Source organism: Arachis duranensis, chromosome 4 (genome assembly GCF_000817695.3).
Source record: "Arachis duranensis cultivar V14167 chromosome 4, aradu.V14167.gnm2.J7QH, whole genome shotgun sequence".
Lineage (NCBI taxonomy): Eukaryota > Viridiplantae > Streptophyta > Magnoliopsida > Fabales > Fabaceae > Arachis > Arachis duranensis.
The window spans coordinates 115968774-115982270 of NC_029775.3; the positions used below are offsets into that span (position 1 = coordinate 115968774).

The 13497-nt window shown below is 33.3% G+C and overlaps 2 protein-coding genes and 1 non-coding gene across 6 annotated transcripts in view; 1 reads left to right on the top strand and 2 right to left on the bottom strand.

The window, feature by feature from the left end:
• The first annotated feature begins 2372 nt into the window (after nucleotides 1–2372).
• On the top strand, nucleotides 2373–2453 carry TRNAL-CAG (transfer RNA leucine (anticodon CAG)). The gene has a single exon. It is a non-coding gene; the product is annotated as a tRNA-Leu (tRNA).
• A 2095-nt stretch (nucleotides 2454–4548) lies between these two features.
• LOC107486724 (60S ribosomal protein L34) lies at nucleotides 4549–5979 on the bottom strand. The gene is made up of 4 exons (XM_016107290.3): nucleotides 5835–5979; nucleotides 5638–5717; nucleotides 4878–4987; nucleotides 4549–4783 (listed from the first exon to the last, which is right to left on the bottom strand). The coding sequence occupies exons 1-4, from the start codon at nucleotides 5911–5913 to the stop codon at nucleotides 4690–4692; spliced, it is 363 nt and encodes a 120-aa protein (XP_015962776.1). The 5' UTR covers nucleotides 5914–5979; the 3' UTR covers nucleotides 4549–4689.
• A 5694-nt stretch (nucleotides 5980–11673) lies between these two features.
• Nucleotides 11674–13497, bottom strand: part of LOC107486723 (uncharacterized) — a 5925-nt gene continuing 4101 nt past the window's right edge. For 2 of the 4 annotated variants that reach the window (XM_016107289.3, XM_052259850.1), the window contains 2 exons: nucleotides 12730–12992; nucleotides 11676–12073 (listed from right to left, as the gene is read on the bottom strand). In XM_016107289.3, coding sequence (XP_015962775.1) covers nucleotides 11813–12073; nucleotides 12730–12992 — 524 coding nt within the window. In that variant the 3' untranslated portion in view covers nucleotides 11676–11812. Of the gene's footprint in view, nucleotides 12074–12729; nucleotides 12993–13497 lie in introns of all 4 variants that reach the window. The other 2 variants (XM_016107286.3, XM_052259851.1) reach the window with 2 other exon arrangements.

Sequence of the window (13497 nt, forward strand, 5' to 3'; positions counted from 1 at the left end):
ACAATCCTTTCACTCTCAAGTTCTAACCTAACTTGTCTTGGTTATGCTAATACCTAACTATTCACTCTTAGTGCTCACCCAACTAAGAAAGGGGTACCTCACATGTACATGATACAAGACACAGACTTAACCTAAAGAAATCTGAAATAATGCTAGGCTTTTCTCTCAAGTGTATCACTCAGCTTTTTTTACTCATTGGCTTTTACTTGAGCTCTCTCATTATGCCTTTTCACTCGAGAAATTACAGAAAGATAAACATTAAAAAGAAAGTTACAATATGTAAAACATGAAGGAGATTGACTCTTCAACAGCCTCTTTGCTATGTGATAAACTAGATTTGCTAGCATCTGATTCAGTTTTTCATTCTGGCGGAATGCTCCTTTGACTAGGAAGCACTGTCCAAGTGGATGAACTTTTTCATAGAGCTATTCTCAGAACATACACCTCAAGAAAACTGGTTATCTCTCCTTAGCTTTAGAATGGTGAACCAACTTCTTTTGTATCTCCTTGCATGTTGCAGAATTGCTCTCTCCTATGTCATCTTGTTGAGTTGTGTGCTTCACTCACCCACTATCTCACTTTTTCCCATTAATCCTCAAAATAGGAACTTTGATTCTGACATTCTCTTGTTAACCGAAAGCCACATATAAGCAGAAATAGATATATTCAATGGTAAACCCAGATCTTGGCCATTGGAAAAACAACTTGGTCCCCAAGACACATATATGACCGTAGATGCACAGTAGTGAGTAGCAGAGATAATCTTTCTCATGTAACCCATTTCGGATTGGCAGAGAGTTGAAGATGAAGAGAAGAAAATAAGATGTATGTAGAAGAAAATAAAATCACCTTTTAGCTTTTGACTTCTTGATGCAGTTTGATGTGGGTGATTAGACTTTAGCCTTTCTGCTTAACCTTCTCTTTCTTGCTTCTTTGGTGAACAACTTAGGGACTAAGTATTCTCTCTCTGATTTCTGACCAAGACGAAAAAGTGGACGTTGCTTTTGGTGAAAGCAAATGAGAGGGAATTGCTTGCTATCGGGCTTGGATCAGATATCCATCAAGCAATCCGTTTGATTTCTTTGACTCAGCTGATTCCTTGCTTTGTTTTTTCTTTGGGCTTCTATTTATTTGTAGCCCACCATCTTTGTTCTAATTTCATCCAATTGGGTTGCTGTTGTGTATTGGTTTTGGCCTGCATCACTCAACCAAAATCATCAAAACTAATTGGGTAGTTGGTTCAATAAAATTAATGTTTGTCATCATCAATTATGTTAGTTAATTTCTTAACTTAACACTAAGTTACAAAAAATACCAAAAAAAAAAAAACACTAAGTTACAAAGAATTGCTAACATTATTAATCTAATATGAAGAAAAAAAGATTTGTGTACTTACCTCTTCATTGATGTTGCTAGCAACATAGACGACAATTCCATCTAGTCAGTAGATACGATCCAGATCGTCCTCCATGACCCTCATTTTTTAAGTTTGTCGTTTTCTACCATCTGAACCCTCTCTTGCATGTGTAAAAGAGAGAATGAGTGAATGTAAATCGTATGAAGGCAATTCAAACCTTAAATAGACAACCCAAAAATTAAATTAAATTAGGTGCATTCGATTTACAATAAAAATTGTTTTCTGTAAATCAAGTTTCGGTAATTTGATTTACCTATATTTCTCTCTGTTACGCTACTAAATCGAATTAATTAATTCGATTTACATGACTGCAAATTTTTGTGCATAAATTAAATCTGCTTGATTCGATTTACACAAATTTAATTAAGATAAACGTATAACCAAACTCTATTAAAAATATTTGTGTAATTTTCGTCTTTAATTATTTTATTAAGGTAAATTATCCTAATAATAATAATAATAATAATAATAATAATAATAATAATAATAATAATAATAATAAAGGTAACGTAATACTATATTCGCTATTAAGGGTAATAATGACACACTATAAATATATAATACGATCTTATCTAGAACTTAACTGTTTTTAGGTAAACGGAATTTTATTTGATAACATAACGTTACCTGAATAGCCGTCAAATTTAGCATAATGAGCAAATTACATTCAAAATATTCTGAGACACTGAAAATAAATGACTGTGTTCAATATTGTCCAGCAAGTAGCAATTACGCATTATTATATTTTTACGGTTAAAATATCGTATGCACAATGTATATTAATGTGCAAATTGCATTTCATTGGTGTGTGTGTGTGAAACATTCTACTACATGCACAGCTGCAGAAGAAATCTAAACTAATAAAATAAAGAAGGTATCATGAGTTATTTCAGATTATGAGCATGTTTATTTTTTTGCAATTAAGTAAACTTTTGTGAATTTTTTAAAATCAAAGGTCAAGATGGCCGAGTTGGTCTAAGGCGCCAGTTTCAGGTACTGGTCCGAAAGGGCATGGGTTCGAATCCCATTCTTGACATGAAAACGTTTAATTTTTCATAAATAGTAATAGTTAGAAACTTACGACTCTTTTTAACGACAAATTCTTAAGTTGGTCCGCAAATACAATGTAATTAACACTATTAGTGTTGACATGAAAATCAGATAAAAGTTCTTCCACTTGCGTAGTACATGATTGTTTTTACTAACATTGTTGCTATAATGGATGATTAAAATTTAAACCTTATGTTAAGTTGTTAACTTCTACCAAGGTATCCTTGAAACTTTTAAGGAAAGAGAATCAACTATGCCACTATTAGATTGGTACTTAAGACAATAAACATGTAGTTAGAACAAATGACACCAATGAATTACTAAAAGAAAAACCCAAGATAATAATAATATCAATTTATTCTAAGTTACACCAACGTATAATGATATCATTTGTTGGTACTCTCGTATATATTCTCCTTTAAATAAACATCAATTGTTAATGGGGGAGTTTTATAGTGTGGATGGCATTAAACATCCACATATATGGATATTATGTGGACACCTTGTTGGATGAACATGTTTGAATTATCCATGTTTACAGATTTAGTTGATGGGACAGCATATCAGGAAATAGCAATAGTTTTGCAGATATACTATATAAGAAAATTAATAAATGTAATGAGATGTTAATTATTTTTGGCAAGTTGGGACTAATGAACAAGTTATATATTTTTTGTGTATGTGACCATGACTGAGTTTTGGACTTGGGTCGCTATTTTTTATGCAAGAAACAAATTTTGTTGTGAAGTAAAACAAGTCAAAGATAAGCATTAAAAAGGAAATGGGCTAATGTGTTTTTAGATTTGTTTGGGTAATCTGGTTTTTTAATTTTTTGGGAATATGGCTAAACTTCTCTAACTTTTTTTTGTCATGATGTTCTCATAAAGTGGAAGGGATTGTATATTGTTAAATGAATAAAAAAAACAAAAAGATGCAGTGCATTGTTTTGATATTTAACCTAAATAAATAAATAAATATGTGATGTATGTTACTAATAAGATAGAAAAATAATATTTAAGACAAAAAAATAATATTTTTATTATTTTTTGAATGTTACCCTTTATTATGTTGTTATTAGTAATTATTTATATAACTTAAATTTTCATAGTTTTAATGAACTATAAAAATAGAAAATTCCTTTTAAACATTACATATGTCATATTAATAATATAAATAAAATCTTTATGAGTACGCAATTTATTATAATATTTATGAAAGACGTTAAAAAATAAATAAATAAAGATATTTAATATTTTTTTTCATTTATATTTTTATTCATCAGAATAAAGATATTAATTTGTATATTATTTTTTTGTTATTATTCTTTTTTTATTAATATTTTTAATATTTATAATTACTATATTATTGTGTACAGAAGTGGACATGGACACTCATATGAAATGTAGGTACAACTCGTACAAGTGTGGAGATGTATCTTATAAGAATGGTATATAAAATAGCTTTATAATGATTTAGGGTCAGATATGAGAGAAGATATTAGTGGTGTCAGTTATAAAAACTTAGCCACATTTTCTAGAAATTAAAAAACCAAATTACCCAAACAAATCCAAAATCACATTAGCCCATTTCTTTTTTAATACTATCTTTGACTTGTTGCATAAAAAAATAGTGATCCAAGCCCAAAACCCAATCATGGCCACGCCCATTAGCTCCAACTTGACAAAGATAATTAGCAACATATTGTGCAGTACATCTGCTAAATTACTGCTACTCCCTCATATGCTGTAACAAAGTGTCCACATAATATCCACTCCCCTTGTTAATGTTATCGTGTACCTTTTCAATTTGAGGAAATATAAAGACCCCTAATACCCAGATGATTATTCTAGATAACATGAGTGTATTGTATTTGAAAAATTAGTAATATTTTTCCTGTACACATTGTACTCCCTGGCGGGATTCTTTCAATTCAGATCGTTTTGACTACAGTCTAATGGATGATTAGGATAATACCTGAATCTCAAAGAAAATATCAAATTCGTAATTATTCTATATGTAGGGATCCTTAAAAAGATATGCACTTGAAAAGCATTAGCCTGATAATGTATGAAACTGAAAAATTAACTAACAAAACGCACAAGAATCCATAAAATAAACTTCAAATAAAGTTCCACATTCATAGTTAACAGTAACACAATCCAACGTCAAAATTTTAACAGAAATTCAAGAGGTTTTAATATTTTATCCATAGTCGACTCAGCTTAACTCCTTGATGCTTGCTTTTCTTTTGCCTTTTGGATCTTCAACACCTTCTTCACAATTTTTTGTTCCTCAACAAGGAAAGCACGGATAATCCTACACCAAGATTAAATTGCCATGAATATTATTTACTCTAAATAAAACAAAACAACGCAAAGTAAAATCTATTGAATCTTTTTCGAGGACAAACCTTTCTCTAACTGCTCCTCCAGACAAGACACCTCCATAGGCGCGGTTCACTGTGCGGCGGTTTCTAGGCAACCTAGATCTCTTGTATTCAGCAGGTCTCAGATGGGGAATCTACATATAAAGTCTGCGTTAGAAAATAATAACAGGAGCAGGTGCAGTGCTATACAGAATGCAAGTCTACTACTTCATCAACCAGAAAGGGATAGAGAGACAAACAGGGCCATTTAAAACACAAATAAATTGGCACAACCCACGACAACCAAGTTAGGGTTATGCCTTAAGACAAAAGAAAATGAAAAAGATGACATTATTTGAAGGAAACTTAAGTTAACAAGATAACAAGCAAGAAGTAAAGCACTCATCTCTAGAAAAAATGGGTGCATCGAAGATGTATTCAATGGAATTTTGTTTTTATTTCAATGAATCAATTTGATGATTTGACCACAGCTTCGGATAGGGAAATCAGTTGTATCAAACAAATAACAATAATCTGAAATGGTTAATGAAGCGTTCATGAAATGCTCCTTAACATAATAATAGTTCCTATTAGCTAGCTTCATCCATTGGGGACTTTCAACAAACACAAGGCATACACAATTTAAGCTTCCAACAAAACAATCCACCGCATAATAACATAAAAATCACTATAAAAAAATCATCAAATTTCATCAACAAACATCATCGGATCTCGCTGTCTACATCATTTTCAAGCATATTAAGATTCAGAACAAATTCATAGATAGATTAACAAACATACATACCCCTTGGATCCTCTTTCCGGTGACAGGGCATTTTGGTCCACTTGCTCTCTTCTTCGTACTCTGGTACACCAGCTTCCCACCTAAACAAACATCATTCAAAACAAAACAGAAAAACACAGATCAGAAAATTTTGAAAAAAAAAAAGAAAACCAATTTTTTTGGGGTGGGGTTTTGAAAGAGGAGAAGAAAGAAAGTACCGGGGGTTTTGACAACACGGTGCTGGTTGGATTTGGTGGCATAGCTATGGCGCTTACGATAAGTGAGCCTCTGAACCATTGTCACCGATGACTCTGTTCTTCACACACACACACACTCTCTGAACGATGAAGAATGAAGATGATGGCTGCCAAAACCCTAGATAACCTTTTATTATACGGTTTTGGGCCGTGGGCTTTATTTTATTAATGTAAGCCCAAATATTCACTAAACAAAAACAGTAATCCTGCTATGTAAACCCCCCAGCCGAAAAAACAAAAACTATATCCATTTTTTAAAAACAATTCAATTCAATAAAATGAGTAGCATTTGACTACTAAATTTGTTTACTACCAAAAAAAAGTTTAGGTTAAATATAATCAATTGGGTCTGAACCAAACAAATTATTTCTGATAAAATAAACCACTGTCTAAAACCAAAATCATATAAAATATAAACTAAATATAGTAAATCAAATTAAAATCATATTGATATTTAAGTATTTTGGATAACAAACATTGTTAGGGTACTTGTTAAGGTTTTTAAAGAGAAAATGTTTAAACTTGTAATTCAATGGGATATTAAAAATCCAAAATTTAATTTGAGTAAAATGATAAATAAATCCTAAATATTTATATTTCGGCCAGATTAGTTTTTAAAAAAAAAGTACGAATAAATTTCTTTAGGATAACAAACGTGGACAAGTTAGTTTAAATTAAAATTATTTATCCTAATTATAAGAGTTAATTTAAAAGTTATATATTTACATATGTTATCTTATAGGTCTTTATTAGTACTTTCTTTTAGAAAAGGGTTATGTACGAAAATCGTCCCTAAGGTCTGGGGCGAAAATAAAATTCGTCCCCGACCTTTTTTGTTATTAAAACCATTCCGAACGTTCATAAACACTTTAAAGTCATCCTTCCCTCCTTAAAACAAAATTTTTGGACACTTTTTCCCTTTTAGTCGTTACTGTCTGTTGGAGCTTTCAATGAATATAGTTAATTTATTTGTTGATTTATTTATTTTTATAAATAATTGGTTTGAGGAGGGTTGGAATTAAATCAGAGCAGTCATCCCTAACCAACGAAACAGAGCAGGAGCTAGGGCTTGCAAAGGTGAGTGGAGCCATGGCTGCCGAGAGCTCACAGTCGTCTGTGCAGAAGAGGGGGCTTGTGTGTGGACATGGGGAGAGACCCGTGCTTAGAATTTCGGGAACAAAGAACAATCCTGGGCGACGATTTTGGGGGTGTGTCTACTATGAGGTTAGGGTTTTAAGTTTTTGTAGGTGGGTGATGGCAATGTATTATTTGTTCTGGGCACTGACTCTGGTGGGTTACTGCAGATCCAAGAGGAGTGTGATTTCTTCCGATAGGCAGACCCAGAAGCAGATAGTGAGGATCCTCATGTTGCAAGGATAAAGAGAAAAGTTGCGGCGCTGAAAGCAAAAGTGGGGGACATTGAGTGGAAGTTCAAGGTTGTTGCAGTGTTAGGGACGGTTGGATGGGTTGTTTTATTTTGCTTCTGGTCGTAGATTTGGTTCAATCAGAGGCAGGGGTAGCATGTGTGATGCCGTTCAAGTATGGTTGATGAATTTAGGAGAGAATTTAGGATTCAGTTTGGATTTGTTTGATTGTGTTTGAGTTATGTAAATTGAGTTGTACTGGGTCTTGAATGAACATGTGGGTTTGGTTTAGGGTTTTGGTGATTAATTATGTGTATGAAATGATGTCGTTGTAATTTGACAATTAATTGGAAAGAAAAATTTATTTGTTAGTCTGAAAATTGTGACTGAAGAGTTGTGTTAATCAACTTTACAGCATATCAACTAAAAGGTGGAAATTCATTAAACAGAACCAGAATAATATTACACAAAATACAACTATGTGTAATTCATTAATAAGCATAGAAAAATAACATCAAAAGGTGGAAACTTCAGTCACCATCAATTCCATTACATGGACACAGAACAAAATATAGTCTTTAGGCTTAAGAAAACAACAACAAAAGCTGGATTCTTAGGACATTTAGAAACCTAGAGCAACTCTGTTGCTCACTAAGAAAGATGAATCATAAATTATGTTGTGTAAGTTTCAAATAAACAAAAAAAAGTGTCACAAACATTGTGCCTACTCAATCAACAGTATATTAATAGCAGCACAAAACTCAGATTTTCACAATAGTCTAAAGTTTTTCCCAAAGTCTTGGTGAAAGTTTTGCCATGAGCCTCAACATTTTTGGAGATACATGAAGTAGAATTCTGTGACTAAAGGTGACAGTCCTGGCTGGTTGGCTGGAGGTGGATGCACCCTTCTTCTTTGGTGCTGATGGTTGCTGTGTGGTGCTTCTGGTGGACTTTCTCTTGGATCTTCGGTGGAGAGTACCTGCTGGTGGACTGTTGGGCCTAGTTGAGGATGATGTGGGCTTGGACCTGGAATGGATTGAGTTGGGTTTAGATGAGGTGGTGGCTGGTTGGGGCTGAGACGATGATTTAGACTTGGTGGACCTCCTCATCACTGAAATCACCTCCTGCAATTCCTTTTTCTTTATCAACCCGATCACCATCCGTCCCACCTCTTACTTTATCAAATCCGCTTTCATCATCGTACTCCTCTTCACTGTCTGTAAACATCACATCATCTGCACTGTCAACCTCACCATTAAATGGAATGAAATCCTCATCATCGCTATCATCGTCACTATTCGATTTAACCTGCTCCTCCGGGTTCAATTTATCTCCCTTGTTAACTTTCTCCGCATTGTTCCTTTCCACCTCCTGTCCCTGTTCACCCTGGAAAATCACCAACTGATTCTGATTATATACCTCTTCATCATTGTCCCTTGATGAGTTTGGAAAACTCTAATTTAATTTTGATGATGAACAAACATTATTAAAATATTTAATTATAAAATTATTAACTTAATTTTTTAATTTTGTGATGCAGGTTTTTAATTGGGCCTGAAAATAAAATGTTGCTAGCCCAAATTAAAACCAACAATCAGCCTTGTTACATGTTTTCTATTATGTGGCTAAATTGTTGTATTAAAGGGCCAAGCTCAATGTTGTTGCAACTCAGCCCATATTTGATTTTGATGAAAGCTTCCTATGCTTGATCCGAAACCAAATCCACCAGGAAAGAAAATGTTATAAATGGGCCAGATTAAATGATTGTTGTAACTAAGCTCAATTCTATATGTGATACTATTTCCTCTTGCATGATCCGAAAACAAAGAAGAGGAAAGCAAGATTGCTTTCAACGGATCCAAAAATTCAAACATGTGTTGGATTTCAAATTATACTTAACTATCATTTATTGCATGGGAACTATGAGAGAGAAATTGACAAATTGATTTGATTGCAAGCACCAAAGCTACACGCTTGTCAGCAAAGAGAAAGGGAAATTAATTCACTTTTATTCTTTATCTTTTGGTTCATTAACCACTATTCATAATTTCTCTATTCTCTCTCTCATTCATCTCTTTCTCTTCTCCGGTCCATGGAAGCTACATGGAGCTACCAAAAAGAAAAAGAAGAAGCTGCATGCATCAAGACCATCAAGTTAATGATGGCACGGAAAAGAAAACCAAAAGTATGTTGTGACTGAGATAATCACCAAATGTAGTAAGATTTGGTGAGGTAATCTTGGATCCTTCATACTCAAAAAGAAAGAAAAAGATTCGGCCAGCAAAGTGAGATCTTGGAAGCATGGCTTGTCTCTGATTCTGCATAACCACCACAGGAAGTAGCTAGAGTGGCGAAGTGATGGAAGAAGCAGAGATTGGAGCAGATGAAGTCATCATCATCATGAAGCATCAAGGGCCAGAAATCCATCTTGGAGAGGAAGCCAAGGATGGAGCGCTCGGATTGATGAAGAGTGATGACCAAGGAAGGACTAGAGGTATTTGCATGTTGGTTTTTGCATTAGTTACCTCTTCTCTCTCCGTGGCCGAACCGGTTCGTTTTGAATGAAAGGAAGCTAAGCTCGGGTGTGTGTTTCAACTGTGAAGGCTTCACTTCTCTATAAAAGGGGTGAACAGTCATGGTTTGATTCAAGGAAAGAAAGTGAGAGTGCAAGGCACAGAAGTCTCATAGCTACCTAAGCTTACAGATTTTCTTCTCCTTCAATATTTTCTGTTTTGTAATTTTTCTGTTTAATTTTGTCATGTCTTGAGTCTCATGGAAAAAAGGTAAACAGTGAGGTTTGTATGAAAAAGCCATAGAGCGAAAAAAGGCAGAGAGTGCAAAATTAAAAGAAAAAGCCATAGATGTCTTAGAGTTCCTTTGTTCATCTATGTTGTATTTCATGATTCTGTGGGAATCCCCTTGTAAGTTGGGTTAGCACTTTACAACTTGTAATCTGGATGATTATAGTGAAATTCTATCATTGTTGTGATGGAGACTAGATGTAGGCTGCACTGCACTTAGCAGCTGAACCAGGATATATCTGGGTGTAATCTTCACTCTCTCCTACTTCACTTTTGTTTCTACTGTTCAGATAAAAAATAAAAAATGTCTCGTGCCAAGTGACGAGACAAAATGAAAATGTCTCGTGGCTAAGGACGAGCTAAAAACAGAAAAATCTCCTCTAAGTCCAGCAAGTGTTAGCAAGAAAAAGGGGGCTAAGATTCAACCCCCTTCTCTTAGCCACTGAAATCATCATCCCTCTCCGCCTCCTGACCCTGTTCACCCTGGCCTCAACCATCAAGAAATCCTACTTCGGAAAATTCTTCAGCATCCTCAACCTTATGGACCACATAGAGCTCAACATGACCCCTCTTTCCCGCTATTTTACACATCTCAATGGCATCTTTGTCTCCCTCAAATAACTTCATATCCTTCTCTAACCATTCAGAACTTGGGTCCTTATACCAGAAAGCTGAAATCTTTTTCTTTGTGTACCCAAACTGTCCCACTTCAGCATATGTCTCAAAAACAGACCAGCAATCCATATCAATATCTTCGATCACTGTCCTTTGTCTCCCTATATACTCCAATGTACCATTGTCATATCCAAATCTACCACCATGGTAGATAGTCAGGTTAAAGGTTCCCATCACCTAAAACCTACAGACAAAAATCACACACAACTCCCATTTGTAAACCAATAAATACCCATGACACATTATTAAGTTCAAGCTCCAAAAAACCGAAACAAATGCTGTATACGTACCTGATTCGAGATGACTGCCACGAGAACGAGCTCCTCTCCCACTCTTTTACTCCTTAGGTCAGCCCTCACTCTGATAGGGTATCATTGAAGGTGAAGGATCAGTTTTTTCTTGTGTAACGTTACTCAGAGAATGAAACCCTTTTGCGGGAATAAAACACGAAGCGTCAAAGGATTCAAGGGCAAAATTGTAATTAAAATTTTTTAATGCACTTGAGGATGATTTTAAAGTGTTTCTGAACGTTCGAGATGATTTTAATAGCAAAAAAAATTCGGGGACGAATTTGATTTTCGCCCCTTACCTTAGGGACAATTTTAGTACGTAACCCTTTAAAAAATAATATGTCTAAAGTGTAAATCTTTTGTCACTTTATTCTTAATTTTTTCATTATAATTAGTGTTCTAATCGAACCCTAAATTCCTAAACTGCTAAAAACCAAATTGAGCTTTCATCTTATATTAAGTTGTAATCTCATAACTTTAAATCTATTAGATTAAATAAAGTTTTTAGGACATCTTAATTTTGTAACTATAGTAACATTTTATGGTTGATCTTGCTCAAGAACATGTTTATTTTTTGTACTTGAAGCTACAATGCATCTTTAAACTTGAAATGGCATTAGTTGAACGGTACTATTACCACATCCAATTTAGGTTACATAAGCTCCTACTAATTACTATCCTTTTGGTTACTCAAATTTACCCTTTAAAGCATGGAATAGAAAAATAGAAGAGATCAAAGTTTCTATGACATAATAATACCATATATATTCTAACAAAAAATGGAGAAGTAGTAATATGAATGATGAAGATCAACTAGGAAAAAGCAAGAAAGTTGGTTCAACATGTATCCTTCTATTTACAAAAGTGATCTTGTTTAATTTACTACGACACCATGCTAGTTGATCAGTCGTTATTCTTGACATGTTCAACACTCTCCAAACTAATTTCATATCCACTTGAGAGAAAAAATAAAGCACTTGATCTGTCCCATCTTCATCATAATCATGCTTCTTAAGTTTCTTCAATATGCAGCTTTCACTCCTCAATACCTCTCTCAGTCTCTTTTCCTTCTGCCAATCCAAAACAACATCATTTCACTAAAAAAAGAACAACAACTCAAGACCAAACCTATATATATACACCGAAACCACCAACAAATTCACTCTTCTAGTGCTAAAAATTTATATTAGGAATAACTAGACTTGAAATTACAACCTTTAATTTATAAAGAAAGGAAATCATTTTTTTTAATAAAAACTAAACTTTTAAGTAGATTATTCGACCCAAATAACTTGGAACAAACTCTCATTTTTTTAGTATTAGAAAAGTTTATATAATACATTTGGAGCATTTATCACATGTATTATTTAATATTGACTAAGAAAAACAGATGATAAGTACATTTTGAACATTCACGTATAATTATTTTCATATGAAATTAATAGTTAAAAAATGTTAAATAATAATTTAATAAAAAAATATTAAATAATCTAATAATTTTTAACTATACTTGAGTTTACACCTAAATAAATATTAATGATATCCTTCTCATTATGTTTGATGCTGCAAATTAAAACATGATTATTATAATTAAATGACGAAATTAAAGTCATATATCAATCGAACTTGGTGAAGTGAAAAACTAATTTACATGTCCACATAATTAAAAACTATATATGTGGCTTTAATTATTAAAAGTTTTATTATTGTTATTATTATTTTTTACCTTTTGAAGATCTGTTAGAATTTCTAGTAAAAGCTGTGAATCTGAGAGATCCTGTAGTTGCATGAGTTGATGAGTTTCTCTTGCAGATTTAAGTGTGAAGCTAGATGCATCCTTATCAGCTCTTATAAAACGCCAAATTGTTCTGATTGATTCTTCCAAAATCTCCACTAACATGTCACTTGTTATTATTATAGACTCATCATCTGCTGCTACATCTCCTCCTTTTTGTCTTTGTTTCTTTTTATCTTTGGAACTGTTGTCTTCTGCATGCATAACCAATTAAATAAGGTTCTATATCCATAAGGGATTTGTTTGTCTCATTTATATTTATGTATATATTATGGTCCCCTTATCATCAAAGAAAAGCTTAAAGGGACATTTCAGAAAGTGGGACAATTAAAGTGACAATAGAAAATGTTCATTTATTAAATTATTATAGGTCAATGATGCAAACAGTAACACTCAACCAGTTGTAATGCATTAGCATTTTAGCAGTGTTTAGTAGATGCAAATGCATTAATTACAGTATATCAAAAGCTTTAAAACTTTGGTTTGATGATACTACAAATTTTGGTTTATTTAATTTCCTAACCAATGTCTTAGAATACAACATCAACAAAGCCTTGTCCCACTAAGTGAGGTCGGCTTAACCAATGTCTTAGAATATGAGAAGATAATCATCTTGATGTGGAAATTACAAGAGTCATAAATATCTCCCTTTACCAATTTTTCACTTTTGTTAAGATGAGATATGATGATATAATCAAT